Below are 19789 nucleotides of genomic sequence, written 5' to 3' on the forward strand. Positions count from 1 at the left end.
TTTTTCACATTTTGTTTATTCTTTCTAACACTTTTTAATGGGTTTTTTGAATTTATTTATTTATTATAATATTAAAAACTCTTCATCATAACTCTAATTAATTTTTTTTTTGTTTTTCATTTTTTAATTTTTTTTCTTTTTCGACAGTTTTTTTTTTTTTTTTCTTTTCTTTTCATTCTTCTGATTTTGTTGTTGTTTTTGTTGTTATTATTGTTAATACTAATCAATAATTTTTTTGGTTTTTTTTAAATTTACTTCTAATTTTGTTTGTTTTTCTTTGAATTTCTTTTATATGCATTAACTAAAAAAATTATTTCTACATTGTTGTATAAAATCACATTTTGTTTTTTTTTTTTTTTTTTTTTTTTTTCTTTCTTTCTTTCTTTTCTTAAATTTTCATTTTTAATATCTAATATAACTATGCAGAGTAGCACTCTCTCTCTCAGAAACATTAAAAGTATGCATGTGTGAGAGTACTCCGTTAATTAACGGAGATGGCTGCAAATTCGTGTTGTCGTCATCAAAACGTTTACATAGTAACATCGAAAGGGTCAGAGTAAGATAGTAGTAGAGATGGTGGTAAATATGCGAGAGTGTGATAATAAAATGATTTATTTTACAGTGCTTTTTGATTTGCATGATTGTATGAGAGATGAGTTTAATGCTATATGTGGGAGTGCTGATGGTATGTGTTGAATGTGTTGGATGCGATGGCATTGGTAGTGTTGGTGATGCAATTATTATACTATCAGTGCTTATATTCGGGATAACGACCGTTCTCTAGTATTTGACCGGATTGGCTGTTGTTGCTGCTGCTGGTGGTGTCGCCTGCCACCGTCTGATGTTGGTGCTGGTGTTGATGTTGATGCAGTTGATGCAATTGCAATTGTTGCTGGCCGGTGTCGGCCTGTATGGTGTAGCGTCGATTGAGTGGTTGGATAACACTTCCACTGCTTTCCGTCTCGGTTGAGGGTGGCGATGGGTAATAGTCCCTCTGATTTACACTTATACCATTGGGCATGTTCCCCAAAGCTATGGGATGCTGTTGGTTTGTGTTGGTGGATATTAGGACCCCAGCTGAGGACGTTGCCACTGCTGAGGATTGATGATCGCCGTGGTGCTGATGCGGATGCTGATGATGTATAACAGTACCCGTTGAAGCCGCTGACGTGATTCCGCCGCCGTTGGATTGTTGGGAATCCGACGTTGTACCGGCTTGCTGATCCAATACCACGACGGATACCACATCCTCACTCGCCCATCGGGCTAATTGTTGAGCTTGAATAAAGTCATCACTAGAAAATAATAATCATAACAGGAACAACGGTACACGGAATAACACAAACGCATAGAAGAAGAACAACAACAAGTCTTTTGTACAAACATAAAACCAATTGATAACGAAAACAAATCATATATTAACAAAATCAAATACCGATAACTGAAGAGAGTTTATTTAAAAATTGCAGAACAAAGTATTTTTATAATAATTAAAAATTGAACAATAATATTAAAGATTTTTTTTTTTCTCTTTTTTTTAATTTTTTTTGTCGGTTAAAAGGGAGAAAGGAGAAGAGTCACATTACAACACACTCAAGTTACTTCGTTTCGAGGTTCGAGTTACGAGTTACGAGTTACGATTTATTGAATGAAGGTGATGGAGCGTTGGGGTGTTGTAGCTTGCAGGCATAAAGCAAATGATTTGTGTGATCAGGCACATAGATTGAAATGCTGGGATGAATGAATGAAGTATGTGAGGGTGTTGAAGGTGACAATGACGATGGTGATGATGATGATGGAACATAAAAATTTACACTACATAGACAACACGGAAATATGTACAATTTTAAAGAGCAAAATATTCTGAAGATGATACATACCTTTCGCTGTCGGGTGGTTCGCGGGGATCAAGTCGTGCCTCTACAACCGAACGATCGGCACTTTCGTAGATCCCGTCGTCGTCTTGATGCAGATGAGTGTGCGATGAATGATGCGATGAGTGCGGACCGTGCGTGGCATGGCCGTGGGCGTGTGAATGATGTGCATGATGACCGAAAGCATGAGGTGAATGGGAAGGTAGTCTATTTGTTGTTGTTGAATGCCTGTACCTTCCGTACGCAAAACGTGGATCCTCCTCGGCACGCGGTCGACATCGACTGCTATAAGACGGATGTATTGTTGCCGTTTTCTGTGATTGCGCTAACTGTTGATTCGATCTATATAATAAATGAAACATAATAATAATAGAGAAATTCATTAATCATAATTAATCAACGGCACGGCATCATTAATTCTGTTCGCGTGGATTGTGGAGCAATTTTCAGTATATTTCCTATTATCATTCTCTTTTCTTTTTTTATCTCATTCATTTTATATTAGGTGCCTATTAGTATAGCCGAATTGAGTGTACTGGAGAAATTTGGTAAATAATTTTTTTCTTATTCAAGTAATATACACATTTATGTGGTTGCATAAAATTTATTAGACTGTGTGGTTGACAGATGCGATTGAAACCTGGAGGCATAGAGGAGATTACCTTCATCACACTAGGTATTCCAGACCGTAACGGTATTCTGCAAAAGATTTGTAAATGATTCAATTGTTGTTTTCCTTTTTCTTTTTTTGTTTTTTGTTTTTTTTTTTTTTTTTTGTTTTGTTTTAGTTTTTGATTAAATGCAAATTTCTAGCTGATGATGTTTCAACTTATTTTTAGGGTTTAAGGATAACTTAGCGAGAGGTTACTGTGAGTAGAGAGAGAGAGAGTGGTGGTAGTAGTAGTAGTAGTAGTAGTAGTAGTAGTAGAGAGTAAGTAGTATTTTTTTTTTTTTTTTTTTTTTTACTGAGTAGTCAAAGCGGGTTGCACACAACTTGTTTTTAACTAGTTTTACGTATGCATGTATGTGCGAGTGTATATGTGAATATATGTACTCAATCGCAAAACAATGTCCAGTAGTAGTACTTTAAGAGGCACTGTTAAGCGAAAGAGAATTTGAAGATGTTTATGTGAGTGCACGGTGTCGTTGTGTACGTGTGCGTGTGCGTGTGCGTGTGCGTGTATTGCTATGCAAATAGACACCTACAGCCCCAACACAATATAAACGATGCAGCAATGCAAGCAATACTCAGTTACTAACCCTTGCGAGGATTCACTACAAGCGGCTGAACTATCTAATCTATAATGTCGATCGGCTTCGGTCTCGGACATGCGTATGTCCTCGGAGCCGCTGGGGCTCATATGCCGCGACGAATGATGTTCGAGTTGCCGTATAAGATCTTCTAAATTACGTATGCGCAACGGCCCAGTTGATGGGCCTTCATCATCATCCGGTGGTGGCTGCTGCTGGGACAATGGCTGATGCAGCTGATGTTGAGACCGATGATGATGCAGTATGGCACCACCATGGCCACCGCCCACATTGGAACTCTCCACCAGCACCGCGTGCGGTTGACCCTGATCGCAAATGTTTTCGCGGGAGCTGGTTTTCGAGCTACCCGAACGCTTATACGGTTCGGTGGTGTAGCCCAATTGTGAAGTGGCGCATTCCTGTAATGTTTTACGTAACATTTCTTCGCTTAAGCTGCCGCTGCCTACTGGTGTATTGCCAGTACCGGTACCACGATGAGAGGCAGCGTTTCGCAAAGCTTCTAATATATCTTCATGATAGCCATTCAGCGATTTAAGGGTACGTTCCACTTCAGAAACGGCTGCACCACTGGTGGATGCCAATGTTCCATCCTGTGTAATTAATTCTAGATTGTCCGATTGGCCGTCATCGGGCCATTTATCTTTGAGTTGCTCACCATGTACGAGGCCGTAGCCATGTTTCTTCAAAATGCCCTTTTCTGTGGAGTGGGGGGGGAAGTTTTGTATTGTTGTTGTTTTTTACAAAAATTATACTTAAAAGTCTTTGTTGACGTTCAATACAAAACAAACAATGTAATCAAATATAAACATAAAACAAAGATAAAAGGAGTAAAACTCGAGAACAGAGGTGGTGTGCGATTAGACAGACAAAGAGTTTGAGAGAAAACGATAACGAGAATAGGAGAAATGTGTGCACAAATTATAACACTGTTCAGGTGCAATTGATTTCAATCGGTGAAAATTGACATTGCATGTGTGTGCGTATGTGTATTTACAAGAGTGCAATGAAATCTATCTAACTAGTATCTCGGGTGACCCACAAACCAAACGCATAAAATCATTTTCTCAAACTTTTAATGCATTTACGTGCCGTCATCTAAGATGAGATAAGAAATATATATGTAAATTGTATTGCAATTGCACGGGAACTGCCGCAAGCATATCGGATAAGGAGGAGTTAATTAATATTGATAGAATTTGCTTATCAGCATATTTTATAATAAAAAAAAAAAAAGAAAAGGTATTCATTTAAGCCGTTAGACGAGAAATGCGAAAACCATATGACTTTAAAAAGAAATAACAAAAATATTAATCTTTTCTTCAATGGCTTGTTGCTATACTCCATTATTATCACGCTTGAGAAAGCATCAGTCAGAAATTTTTAGGACAATTTCTTAATATCAAGATGCGATTGCTTTTATCAGCATACAATAGTTCCTTAATCGCGTGATTGGCTTTGCTTATTCGTTAAAACTTTTCATTTCCATCATCTTTTATTTAAAAAATTTTTTTTTTTTTTTTTTTTTTTTTTGCTTAAGACGATTTAATGTTTGTGCCACTCTTCTTCGATGGAAAAAGGATAGTAAAACAATTGTTTTAAAAAGTATGAAATAGAAAATGAAAGGAAAAGAACAATTTTTTCTTATGTTTTTTTTTTTTTTTTTTTTTTGGATATAAAGATGCTGCCATTGCTTCGGATTGCAGAAAAGCTTTTTCTGCACGATTCCCATTTGTTCTCGTTTTTCTGGGCATTGCAAAGTACATAAGTATATTCATTATTGATGTCCATTTTCAAATGCAATTCTAATGGCAAAGAATAAGAAGATAAACAACTAAGCGAACAATAGAAGTGTTGCGACTTCTTCGATTGAAGTTTAATGGTTTAACGATTAAGTATTTATACACGATTCATATATATATATATATATATATATATATATATATGTACATTTTTGAAGAAGATATTAATAAATATTCTTCTTCTTCTTATTCTCTTTTAACATCTGCAGTATAAGTTGACCATCGACGGTATCACTTCGTTTGACTGGACGTTTAATCTGAAACTTATTGATTAAGAAAATCACTGAAAGTATTTTTAACCACATAATTATAACATGTGGTTGGATAAGAAATAAATCGATTGTCTTTGAGAAGGCGGTAAATATATTTTAAAGTCTTTGAGAAGAGAGACGGGATAGATTGGAGCAGAATAGGACAGAAAAAATACAATGGCTTGTAAGAAAAGTAACCAAGCAATTTATGGATGATAAACCAATTATGTCAAATGAAATATTAAATATAAAAAATACTTAACAATTTATTTTGGGGTCACCCATTTCAATTTTTTTTTATTCCTTTTTTTATTATACATTCACCACCAGTGTTTAATGAAATTAATAGCATTTTTACACCCACCACCGAAACATTTTAAAACATTTATGTTAATCATAATTTGGGGTAGTTTTGATCACTTACTTTTGGAAAAGGCAAGCAAAAGCAAGCAAGCAAGTATCTTAGGCCAAGAAGAGATCGATATAAAGCAAATAAAATAAAAAATGCCCATTTCCGTTGGGCAAATCACCAAAATGTTATTAGGTTTTGTTTTTTAATCGAACCATAACGTGAGATTGAAAGTGCATCATGTGCTCAGATTATTACTCATTGATTTCTTACAGACATTAAAAAAGAACAACTAGGTTGAAGGAATATTTTTTATATTTAAGAAAAATTCGTGCAAGTTTGCGACGGTAAAGACAATCACATTAAGGAGACGATCGTTTTTTAGACCAATGTGATCGAGCTAAACAAAAAAGAAGGAGTGTTTGGAAAAATTAGTTAACATTACTAAGAAAAATGCAAAATTTCATATGTTTAAGATAATGAAACGTCCATCGAAGTATATTAAACTAAACAGATTCAAATAGATTTTTCATCGAACAATTACGAATGTGATTGATAAAATTTTTTCTCGGAGGCTATTCGGAGCTTCGAAAGAAACTTGTCGAATGAATATGGTTGCTTAATAAATCAATTAAAAAAGTTTCTTAACATTCATTCTCGTGGACGGAGAGACAGAAAATTTCAATCTGTTCTCAATATACGGCACCAATACATTCACATTTAAGCATTAATCATTTAATCGTTACTTTGAAAAACATGTTCATTGCCCTTTTTATAATATTATTATAATATGCTATAAAGTCTAATATTTAAGTAACTTATACGCCACGTTGCACTCTCAACTCTTTTTTTTTTTCAATATTTACATTCGCCATTGAAAGATGAGTAGAGTTTTATTCCGTTTGTCAAAACGTATACAATATCGAGAAGAAAACTCCAGAGATTCCCTTAACTATATATGCATTTTTGATCAATTACAAATTCTGAACCGATTTTAACATGTCCATTTGTCTGCCTGTCTGTCTGCCTGTGCAATGCCTCCAAACAAAAATTTATGATTTTTTGCTTATTACTTAAATTAAATTATGAAAGATATAAAATTGAAATTTTCATATATATCTACTCTATGGAGGATCGATCCTATTATCCATAGAAAGAAATTGGAAATTGAAACCAAATTCTGGCAAAAATTTTTGCCTTTTTCATGTTGTTTTACGTTCTCTGCTTATTACTCTCATAAGGTAAACAAGACAGTATGTCGAAAAGATTCTTCTTTGCATTTCTTACAAATGTTTTAGTTTTAAAATAAACATGATGGACGCCCCAAAATGGAAGATTCATTATTTCTTGGCAGTGTGTAATTAATTGGGTATTAAATCAAACAGCTTGAAAAGGTGATAAAGGGTATAAAGACAACAGATTCTGCCGGCTTTATTTGTTAGTTCAATCTAAAATTTAATTATAACTTTTACGTTGGTCTGTTCGTTGCTTTTTTGTTATATAAGAATCGGGGAAATTTAAAATTCCTGTATACCGTCGCATTGTAATGTCATGATATTTTTTTCCAAATTTCATATTTGAAATTTATTACGATCTGAAAATCATATCGATTTGTGAATAGTCATCCTACGAAGTTATTAAATGAATGATGGTATAGAGCAAGTTTTAAAAAGCGAAGTGGCGGAGGCTTTACAACTCGTCCTAAGACGAGTTGCGTTGTTGTTTAAATTATTTTTATTATTTTTATTTGTTTTTTTTTTTTTTTTTTTTTTTTTTTTTGGTTTTAAAATTTATAAAATTTCTGTAAATATGATTTTTGAAAAGAAAATAAACTTTAATAAAACCCACTTACATTCTTGTTGTTTTCTGTTTTTGTTCTTATTATCATTATTATCATTATTATTATTATTAGTATTATTATTATTATTATTAGTATTATTATTATTTTTTTTTTTTTTTTTTTTTTTTAGGAAAGCCATTATATAATTATTCATTTGTTTTTCATTCACGCTAACTAAACTAATAAAACATTAATTTAAAAATATATTTTGGTTAGTAAAACTAACTGAATTTATGATACGCAACTAGATATACATATGTTTACGGGGAATATTGCGATAACAATGCTAAAAACGTGTAGGAAACAGTAAATGCATACATACAGAGATAATGGCGTTAGTGAAGATGTGTGCTTGCCTTGTCTAACCTCTTTTTGCTGCCAGGCTTTAGCTGCTTTAGAGGTCAGCGAAAAGGGCTAACAACAACAACTCAAATACTCAAAACACGAGCACTAACACACGAAAAAATACTTTAAATTAAATTTTACTCACAGATAGTACATATACATAGTACATATGCATATATATGTATATATATATAAACTAAAGCCAACATACATACATACATACATACATACATATATTTTATATTAGCACTACGCAAAAAAAAAACAAAAAAAAAAAAAAAAAAAAAAAAATACAAAAAAACTAAACTTTTTAAATTTTATTGTCTTTTAATAGATTAAATATTTTACTTTTTGTTTTGTTTTGTTTATTTTGTTTTTTTGTTTTTTTTTTTTTTTTTAAATTAAAATAAAATAAATTATAAATTGTTTGGGGCTCTTAACATAAATATATAATTTAAATATATATATATATATTGTTACATGTATATATATATACATACACAGATAGATATTTATGTATGTATACTCTGTTTACGTGTACTCGTATATAGGCGGATTAAGAGACAACATTGAACGCCAACAAAGTCAACTAAGTTCAAATTTATTAATAATTATAATATTTAATAATAAATCATAAGACAAGACACGAATATATTTACATTAAACCAAGTAATTAATTATGTGTATATGTTATTTGAAATGTTGAAATCAAAAATTAAGAAAAAACCAAAAACAAATAAAACAAAAAAAAAAAAAAGAAAAGAAAAGAAAAACAAAAAGAAATAAAATAATAAATAAATCAATAAAGTAAATATAATTTCTATTTTTATTAAAGGTAACGAACGAATAATAAAGATTTTATTTAGTGCTTTATTATGACTAACAAGACGACATACCTGAATGCGTTTGATCGTCATCGGTGGCGGTATAACGACGGCCATGTATGCTTTTATCTCGGCTAAAAGACAAAAAAATGTGCATAAAATAAACAAAGAAGTAAATCAGTAAAGCGATTATCGAAAATTGAACATGGCATACATATATATTTATATATATATATATATATATATATATCTTATAAATTCGCTCTAAATAAAAATTATCAGGAATTAGTTGACCATAGAATTTATAACAACAGCATACGAAACGATTTCTTTTACTTCATGTTCATGTTTAATTTCAAGTTTAAAGCAATCGTTCAGTGTATGATGTCAAAGTGAGTGCACAAGAGCGAGAAATGTCGTTATTAAGTTATCAAGCACTCATGCGGCTTACCCATTACCATTGCATGCCCATTCAAATATGAATGGGTGTGTGTAACACAATTTTGCATTGCTTATGAAATTTGAAAATCCTCCTACAAAGTGCATTAATTTTTTTGTCTGTTTCGTTATGTGTGCGCATGGATGTGTTGTAAACGAAAACGCAAGGAGACAGATAATTAGAACTAATTAGAGAGCTCAGTTTAGTTTCACATCTACTTAAAATGATTACAAAATGTTATTGTAACCATCATTACAACGAAAGTTGTAGCAAACTGTGATACGATCGCATAAGCGAAACAAGCGAAGAGGCTTAATTAAGCGTCCAAGACACAAGTTATTTTGATCGGATAACTGAATGACATTGTAATTTTGATATATTGATTCGAAATCGTTATTGATATGAAAATCTCACTCTAACTTTAATATTTTGTAATCGAATCCAAGAAAGCAGGCGAGAAAGAAGAAGACATGAAGTTATTTTATGTCAAGATATAAGTAAAAAAAAACTTGACCTATTTAATGGTCGAATTTCTGATAACTTTGCTATTTTAGAGTGTAGCGTGTAGCGTGTAGCGTGTTGAGTGTAGGATATTGTTTCAATCGTTAAGGTACCTGAAACCTGCTTGATTGGCATAAACTAATTTACTGGAACCATCCAATGAAACCTCTTCTACGGAATGATGATTGGCGGCAGTGGCTGCACCTCCATAACCCTTGGCAATCGGTTTTTTGGTATAGGGTGGATCGTACTTCAAAGTGGTTGTCTTGCGCCTGATGTTCACACATCCGATTTTAATTTTATTTACACAATAAGATTTTCATTTTGTTTTTGTGTTTCATTGTTATTATCATTATTATTATTATTATTATTATTATTATTATTATTATTAATATTAATATCATTAATATTATTATTATTATTATATGGTTGATTGTATATATTATTTAATTATTTTATATATGTATATATATATATATATATAGATTGATTTTATGGTGCGAGTGAATGTTTTGTATGAGGATGAAATATTTTTTTTTTTTTTTTAGTTAAGGTGGTTTTTTTTTATTATTTTAATTGCCGGTTTTTTTTTTATTTTTAAATATTTTTTTCTATGAATATTTTTTTTTTTTTTGGTGTAAAATTTATATAAATGAGTTTTCATTGATTTTGTCGTTGTAGTTATTTGCGTTAAACGAAATTGTTGAGCGCGCAGTGAAGTGATGCATAAATGAAAGTTTTTATTATCGATTTATTTGTGAAAATTGATAGGCTTGTAAATGCGCAAATGTAGGTGGGAGTGTATGTGTACAGAATCTCATTGTTTTAGTAGGTAGTCATTGATTTTTATGTAAGTAACGGGACATTTTCTTTTTTTTTTTTGTGTGTGTATGTGTTAATAACAGAGAATATATATTTATTTAACAAACAGATTTTAGAATTTTTCGATTCAACGAAAAAAAAAAAGTAGAAAATAAATCAAAATTAATAGTAAAGTTAAAAATATTAGTTTTTTTTTTTTTTCAGAAAAATTCAAATTTTTTAGTGAAACGATTTTAAATAAATGTTTTTAGTTTTACTTGAAAGTTATGCGCACTAATGAAAGGTATATTAATTTAGGCATAGAAACAAGGCTAACAAGGCTAAGGAGTGAGTGCCTTGTAATTGTGAACGTTTCACGACACGCCCTTTATTTATAATGGGAATCCTATTGTTTACGTTGCACACGATTTATATAGACATATGACAAATGCTAGATAGCAAGGGGGGCAAAGAGACATCGGTCAGAATTTATTGTTAATTAGGTTATTTCACAATTACGTAGCAGTATACATGTTATTTATGTGCAAATCTATATAGTTTTTCAAAGATTTTTTATCTGAACTATCAAACCCATTGAGTGAGTGAGCTACACAGGAAGAAAAAAACTGGCCTCTTCTTTAAAGCAGCATGTTCTTTAGATATCTTAAGGATTGGGAATGATTTTCAATCTCGATTATATTTTTCGTTATAAACGATTTGATAAGTTCTGTTAAGCTCATAGCTCTGCAGAGAAAATTACGTCAAATGTGCCAAATAGAGTGGGTAAGGCGCCGCGAAGTTTGTCAATAGCATTCGATGACTTCTAGTAAGAAGGCATCAAGAAACGAAACCGTTCACGAGAAATTGAAGCAACGCTACGAATTTATGAAACAACCTAAAATGTCGAACACTTGGATACTTTTCAATGTATCTTAAAACTTTTAATGACTAGTTTGTATTGTTTGTTTGCTTTCTCATCATCCGGCTACATGCCAGGGACTTCAAAGCACATTCATTCTTTTGCTTGGCAAATTAATGCTTTTGCGAAAACGCCCTCAGGTGCTTTTGTTCGCATAAAACTGGCTATGAAAGTCATTTGAATGACGGGGTTTTGAATGGTCTCTTGCAGGTTAACAAAATGGAATCGTGGTTATTAGGACTCGAAGTTTTTCTGCTGTACTTTTTGATTCTTTTCCATTGTACTTCAACCAAAGCGGTCGCAGCATTGCAACGCAGCGTAATACGCGGTTGATTTGAACCCAGTAGTCGTATGAGTTATAAAATACAATTTATTAATATATGTAATGTTCAGGCTTCTAATAAGTTTAAATTTTCGGGTCAAAAGTCAAAAGATCGGGGTAATGTCTAACAATTCAAGTGGACGATAATTAAAAAGAGAGAAACGGAGAGTGAGACCGAAAGAGAGAGAGAGAGAGAGAAAGAGAGAGAGAGAGAGAGAGAAGGTGAGTGTTCGAAATGAAATTGTTTTTCCTGTTTTGTCGACATTCTGAAATTCACATCACAGTGTGAGAAGACCTGTACGAATGAATGTGTTGTGTTTAGAGACTTGCAGTGTAATTTATGTGTACGAAAAGATGTAAATGTGTAATTTTAGAAACGAAACGAAACAAAAAAAAAAAAAAAAAAAAAGAAGGCAAAAAAAAAAAAAAATTAAAATTTTTTTTTTTTTTTTTTTTTTTTTTTTTTCAATTTATATCTAATAAGTGTTTCACATCGATGTATTGATAGTGTCAATGAGAGATAGCAAGGGCAGGAGGATAGATAGCATGAGAATTTTAGAATGGGATACACACTGATGTTTATATATCCTCATACGCATATATACACAAACAAAACACAAATTAATATAAATTTGCATAGTTTTATATGTGTATTATAGTATGAGTGTTGACATTTAGTTAAAACATTTTGATTGTAAACTTATGCGTGTGTGTGACGGTGAAACAACATTTATTTCAAGTATTTTAGTATATGTATGTATATATATATTTATATACAACTCAGTAGAAAGCACCACCATAACTCAAAATCAAGAATAGCGAAACAGTGAATGGGAACAATATGATATTGTTGTTATTGTTTTTTTTTTGTTTTTTTTTTGTTTTTGTTGCTCAAACATTCCACAAAAACAGAACGAGCAAACGAACGAAATATGTTTGTGAAGATGGTGTACATACATGTTGAAAAAACGATTTAAGATTTATTTTCAAATAAATCTTCAAACGTTTTTTGCGACTTTTTATTCAATCAATTTTTTTTTGTCTTATTTTTTAATAATTAATTTTTATACATTTAAAGCTTGAAAGCTGCGTTCAAAGGCATATCACTACACTAAGAAAACTAAAAGCAAACACTAGCATTCGTGAATACGTATATATATATATATATATATATATATACGCATATGGACATACATATATATATACATATATATACATATTGTATATACAATTATAAATACATATAAATACAATATAATGCAAAGTTTATATATAATATATATGTATGTATAAAAGTCACTCCCCGGTCCTGCTAGCTTATCTTAATAAAACTCTCTCTACTATACTTTTGTACATATCATAGAAATTTTTACTTAAGCTTGAACGAGAAGATTCCAAAACTTACCTTACATTGATTTTAAGATTCTTTTTCCACATTGATTGGAATCAAAGAACAACTCATACCACAATATCATTCATCAGATTAAATGGAAATTATACAAAACAATTGTTTTTTTTGCAATTTTTACAATATAATTAAAATAATAATTAACACTTGATATAGCGTAATTTTTCCTCCCAAAATTCAAAGTGTTTCTTCTCTGGGAAAATGTGGCGAAGGTAAGATTACCCGGATCGACAAATCTTGAGGTGGCAAGAATATATTTTCAATGTTTACATAAAAGATAGATACCATTGCTATTGATTTAAAAAAACTTTCGTGACCGATTGCAATTTTATCCTCAGCCAGGACTTAACTGTCGCAGGGGATATTTCACTTTATTATATCCGTGCATAAGCGGGCAAGAAGCGGTTTGAATATAAGAACAATTGATGTGAAATTTCTTTACTGGTCATTTCTCAATCAAACGCTATTTAAAATGGGAAAGTGAGAAAGAGAAAGAGAAAGCGCTAGAGCGAGAGCGAGAGCGAGAGAGAGAGAGAGAGAGAGAGAGAGAGAGAGAGAGAGAGAGAGAGAAAGTTAAGCCCTTCAAGCCCTTATTAAAGCGATTCTAGACAATTCAATGAGTAAAAACCACTTAAAAATGCTTGAAATTGCTAAGCAATTGAATGTTAAAACTTCAAACGAGTTAACATTCGAGATAGCATACCTGTACAGTGGAATTCATTTTAAATCCAATGCATTTCGTCTTTTTTTCTAACAAGAAACAACGTTTCAAAACTAAATTGATTGCCGTATAATCTTTCAACAGAAACCTCCATATAAAATCATGATCAAATACAAAGAAAATTCCTATCGAAAACTGAATTCTATCAGAGGATTATCTTAAAAATTTTAAAAGTTATATTATATTTTCATGACATCGGATAAGAAATGCAAACAATATTAAAGTCTTATATGCTTATAACTTTGTTAACTCGAAGGGTCAAGTCCCTTATTTTTGTAATACGGCGACAGTCGATAAGAAATGAGGAACGGACAGAGATAAGGATGCGGTCGCAGCTTAGTATGTATGTGTTGTTACTGAACGAGCACTCACTATTTTTACGATACGAAACTATACTTTTCTCGCCTTGCAAATAATATCGCGAACGTTTTGTTAAATATTGCTGTTTCGATGCCATTATAGTTAACTAGCATTTATTTCGCAATATGTAAACTGTTCGAACAGGTAGACTTCTCTAATTCAGTTATTAAAAAAAAAATAAAAAATAAAATAACGAAGGAAAAGAAAGTCGGCAAAAGCATAATGCCATCGATTAAACTCGCACGAGATGAACTTATTTTGTTGCTAATTGAATTTCTTATATACAATAAATACGTAATACATTGTTGAGCAGGAAGGATGGATTAAAATTTATAGCATATTTTTTGGCGAAGCTAATAATTTTCATTAAAATTTGATGAAATGCGTAGTAGTAAATTTATATTTTCCCTTTTGCTCGTATTATGCAAAATCTACAACGTAAAGCGAAAGTATCCAGAATTTATTTTAATAAATTAAAAAAAAAAAAAAAAAAAAAAAAAAACAAATTAAAAAGAATAATATATATATCGAGCAGATGATGTAACAGAAATGTTTGAAAAATGTACTTTAGAATTTAACGTAAACGAGACAAAGTCAATTACGTAGAGAAAAAACTGAAAGACTGTTGTGACAGAGTATTTTACAATTTTTCTGTCGAGCGGTAATGGCCAATTGAAAAATCGAGTCATCACAAAAAAACAATTTCTTGAAACGCATTCTAAATGAATCACAGCTATATGAAAGAGAGAGAATAAGATAGAGATAGGTAGTGAAAGAACGAGAAGGAAATACAAATAAATAAATTAATTAATTAGCTCTACATTCGATGGGATAGATAAGTTAAGAGTAAGTATTGCGCTATAAATATTCATCTAAAAAAAAAAAAAAAACGTTGAACTGCTTAGCAGGTGGTTCTATCTTCCAGCAATATATGTTAGACTTTACAAGACGCTGCTTGTCTAACAATTTAAATTAAAAATAAGGGGAAAAAAAAAAAAATAAATAATTAAGGAACAAAAATCAATAATATTTAATAAATATATTCAAGAATTTCAAAAATAATATCATTTCAATGCGGTATTCGGTTATTCTTTAATTCAGTGTCGAGATGAATTTTAAAATTTTAATTTGTTTTTAATTTTCATAAAAAGATCTTCAATCAGTTTTGTTAGCGTTGTATTTATTTAATTTTTTTTTTGTTTTCATTCTCTGAAACCGTCAATTAATTTGTTAATAATTACAATGGCTGGCGGTGCGTAAAACATCAGATCGGTAACACATCAAAAGTTATAAAGTCATATATGACACACAAGACCATTATATTATATTTGCATAACCGAAATTGTGAAAAATTATGTACACAAAAGATTGCTTTATGCGATGGAATGGCAGATTATTATCGTTTTATAAAGAGTATGTGAAACCACATTTTACACATAACTGCACAGGCCCACATAAGCGCACACAGCGCTACGTACACTGTGTACACTGCGTCCGTATTCCCCTCACATACGCTTGCTAGTATTGCTACTGAGATATACACGATTTGATTGCTGCCGCAATCATAACAAACATATGTTCATTTGTTTTCGTGATTTTGAATTTGTGTGTATGCGTGTTTTTGATGTCTTATATAAATTATAATCAAGATGTTAAGTATCTATAAATAGCATACGCACATATATATATTATATGTATATATATATATATATATATATATATGCGTACATATATAGGCATACGTATGCTAGTTTGTAGGATTTAATAGATCAATATAACATACATATATAACGTATGCATGTATTAATAGTAATGCGTTAATTATCGCGTACATACAAACAAACATATAAAGACAAACACGATACGAATGCATATAGGACGCCATACACATGTCGACTTTTCTGTTGTTTACACACTGTTCATTCAGTGCTTGTATTTTTATTATTATTGTTGTTGTTATTTCTCTTGTTATATAGCTTTTGTTTTTATTTAATATGATAACATTAACATAATGTTTTAATGATTCAAAAACATTGTTCGTTTTATCTGCAACGATTCGATCCGCTGCCATGGCCATTATGATGTTCATCATATATTTAATTGTTAATGTTTCGGTTTAAGAGATTGATTTTCATTACGTATTATAATATGAATAAAAAAAACATATTTATTATATTTTTTTTTTTTTATAATAATTTTCTTCTCTTTTTTTTTTGCTACACATATCATAGCTGAATTTTTTTGAAAAAAATTGCCATATTTTTTTAATATGAATTTTTTGCAATTTTGCTTAGCAGTCCATATTTATAAATGAGCGATATTATGTAATTAAGTTAAATTGGAAATCCCTATAAGCAATTACTACGATATTTCTATTCAATTTTTTAATTGATTAATACTGAAAGAAGTACATGTGTATTGCAAATTGTACAAGAAGAAGAAGAGAATGAAGAATACCACAAAAAAATTAAAGAAGAGCACATTGTCTATCCATCTGACTTCTCCTCATATATATTTGTATTTAAACTACAATCTCAATATTCAATATCTCATCAGCAGGTCAGCACAAGACGCACTCTATTGTAATTGGATTAAAAGGGAACGATGTTTGCAGCCAAATTCCCATATAAAGAGTTCCTGTGAAAAAAGAAACATTTTTTGAAAAAAATTAAAAGCCACAGGTCAGCATTACGTAGCGTAAATGCCTTCGCTTGATACAACTATGCATGCGACGACTTTCCAAACTACAGTGCTACATAAGAAGCGATGGAAGAGGTGTTCCAATCTGAAACGTTCTTCCATAGCATTCGCTCGTGCACTAAAACACATCGATGTATCGACGTATGTCTCTCAAATATTACTACCTGTGCATGGAACACAAAAAAAAAAAAAAAAAAGAAAAAAAAAAAATTAGACCTGCGGACGGACAAACAAGCTTCGATCGACGTAAGGTCATCTGGGTATTGTGCATGTCTGCACGGACTTAATAAACGCTTGCATCACAAACGGTATAGGGTATAAAAATTTTCTCATTCTAATATTTGTCGGTGGGATCTCTACGACGGTACTATTTAAGGTACTAATGTTCTATTATAATGCGCTATGAAAATTAATATATTTGAAGTGCGTTTCTCTTCGCTTGTTGACCTACAGAAAACAAACATTATAATATGTTTGCCCAATGAAAAAAAACAAGGAAGAACTTATAATGTCTACAACACTGATCACATTGTGCTTTATAGGATCGAAATTTGAACGCGGTGCCTTTTGGATGGCGGTCTTAGTTTAAAAAGGCTATATAGGGTTACGTCACCCCAAGCAACCCCTATCGGTGTAGATCAGTTAAGAGAGAGGGCGTTGCCCATTCGAAAGCATCGATCGCTAGTAAATACGTGACTTTAAAAACATTTAGCCTGTCTATGTCATCAGACTTGAATTAGAGAAATTGCAATTAGATTACTTCAATCTTTCTGCTTGAGATACCAGGCCGGTATCACCAAACTCATGTCCATTTGCCCACAAGGCAAGGAGCAATTTTTTGGAATAACTCCCAAGTTGCAGATAAATTTTTTTCGTTTATCTGAAAGAAATTATATTTTGTATTTCATGGAACCGAAGCAAGTCTCAATAGGTTAGACCATATTTTCAGATTTAGAGATTAAGGTAAAAAAAAACCGATTAAACGATTATAAAAATTATAAATTTATAGAGAATATCCCCATAACAGTGTGGCCAAGAAGTAAGACCAACATTCAAGTTAACTTTCGCTAGCGCTGTGACAGATATCGGTTTCAAATTTCACATCACAAACATCATTAGTGTTTCAGTTGCACTTAGTCTTGTAGAACACGAAAAGTATTTCTTCCAATTTGTACATTGTAAGGTTTTCTTGAGCAAAGATCTATCAATCGATCATGAAACTCATTATTATGAGAGAAGAGATTTGCGTCTACTCGTACATCACGCGAACATCTTGCAAACGGTGAGTCAAGACCGAAAAAGCTGCACCAAAATCGCTCAGGAGCCAAGACGATGTTAAAAGTTTTCTTCGGTTATCGTGGTATTGTGTGTGGTAATGAGTCCTTTCCGCCAGGACGGAAAGCAAGAAATATTATTTGAGTGTTTGCGTGAAGCTAATATTAAAGTCATGTTCTTTTTCGGCCACAATAGTACATAACGAATTAAATGTTAACTCTGTCTTCGCAAGACAAGAAAAATTATTGCTATTGTTTCAAAAAAATAGGCTTACTCCACACTTTTTGGAAATAAGTTAAGGGACGTTAAGGCACGACGGGATATTTTTTGTCTTGGCCGTCTTATCGTTGCATTGTCCTCAAAAAAATGCTCTTAGCTGCAAGACAACGTAACTTTAAGACTCTGATAGCGTTTAGTAGCCTTTAGGACCTAGCAAGAATCTGGTAGATCCCCATTTTTCTATATACATGTATATGTACACGCGCTTGATATGGTAAATAGTAATAACATGTTTTTTGTGATAGCCTTCCGTTTAACGGCAGCGAAGAAGACAGAAATATGGACAGAATAGGGTGAGTGAAATTTACGAGATCCTCAACTACGATGTGTTGTGTTGTGAAAATCAAAGCTTAATAAAGTCTCTTCAATACAATGCAATATGAATAATAACTAGATGGATTAGAAAAATGAAACGAGAAAAGTGGAAAGAAAACTGCAATAATACGAGACCAAAATAACGCTGAGTTAACTTGACTTATTGAATATGGAAAACTAAAAATTTTATAGCAAACTATGAATTTTACTTTTACGCCAAAATCGGTATCTCATATATCAAATCATTTCATGCTCTAAAGCTCTTAAGTGTGTGAAGAAAATTATTGGGAAAATATTTAGAGAAAAATATACGATATGGGAAATATAGAACATATTTCTTTAAATATCACTCATACGTCAAGAGACTGTTCTTGCAAAATTTTTAACGATTAACTGATTGAAAATGTTTTTGTTTTGTTTGTTTGTTTTTTTTTTTTTTTGTCAATAGGATTAATTTAAAATATATATGTTACACCTACCTGTCGTACAGAAAGTTGTAAACGTTTAGCGTTTTTTTTTTTTTTTTTTTTATCATATTATTATTGTTATAATCAAAATGCGTGAAACTGTCAAGTGCCTATTATTTGTTTTAAATGCGAATTTTAAACATAAGAACCGAACAGCTTCACCCATTCGATTATAAATAGATAATCAACAATATTGTCGACAAAATGCCGGATATTTCGGATATTATCGCTTGTGCAGTTTATAAACAATATTGTCAGATTTATATAGTTTTAATATTCAACGATTTACTTCATTGAAATGAAATAAGTCCGGAAAATGTTGCTGAATTTTTGTTTGGAATTTTTTTTTTTTTTTAACTTGAACACAATCCTAGCGAACTACTAATGTCAGCAACGGTAGCAATAGCAGCAATCTTAATTTGCAGCCATGGGTTTTGTATGTGTTTATAAGTTTTTGTTTATAACGGAATTTTTTTTTTTTTTTGTTATTAATCTTTTGCATACAGATACAAGCTAACAAAACAAATTTGTTCGTTATTTTGCAATGAAACGATATCATCATCATATCGTTGAATGTACGTGAGGGAAAGATGGAATTTTGTTTTGTTGGTATTTAATTGATATACATGTATAAATATATGTGTGTGTGAAAATGTAGCATATATATGAATATGTATATACATATACATATATATATATATATATATATATATATATATATATATATA

At 31.4% G+C, this 19789-nt stretch overlaps 1 protein-coding gene across 1 annotated transcript in view; it reads right to left on the reverse strand.

The window, feature by feature from the left end:
• Positions 1-344: 344 nt before the first annotated feature.
• LOC119633831 overlaps positions 345-19789 on the reverse strand; it is a 296277-nt gene continuing 276832 nt past the window's right edge. The window contains exons 19-23 of the mRNA XM_038027644.1: positions 9608-9766; positions 8627-8688; positions 3135-3843; positions 1881-2216; positions 345-1295 (exon numbers count right to left, since the gene is read on the reverse strand). Of these exons, the coding sequence (XP_037883572.1) occupies positions 749-1295; positions 1881-2216; positions 3135-3843; positions 8627-8688; positions 9608-9766 (1813 nt within the window). The 3' untranslated portion in view covers positions 345-748. The remainder of the gene's footprint in view (positions 1296-1880; positions 2217-3134; positions 3844-8626; positions 8689-9607; positions 9767-19789) is intronic.

This window comes from Glossina fuscipes, unplaced genomic scaffold (genome assembly GCF_014805625.2).
Source record: "Glossina fuscipes isolate IAEA_lab_2018 unplaced genomic scaffold, Yale_Gfus_2 0, whole genome shotgun sequence".
Lineage (NCBI taxonomy): Eukaryota > Metazoa > Arthropoda > Insecta > Diptera > Glossinidae > Glossina > Glossina fuscipes.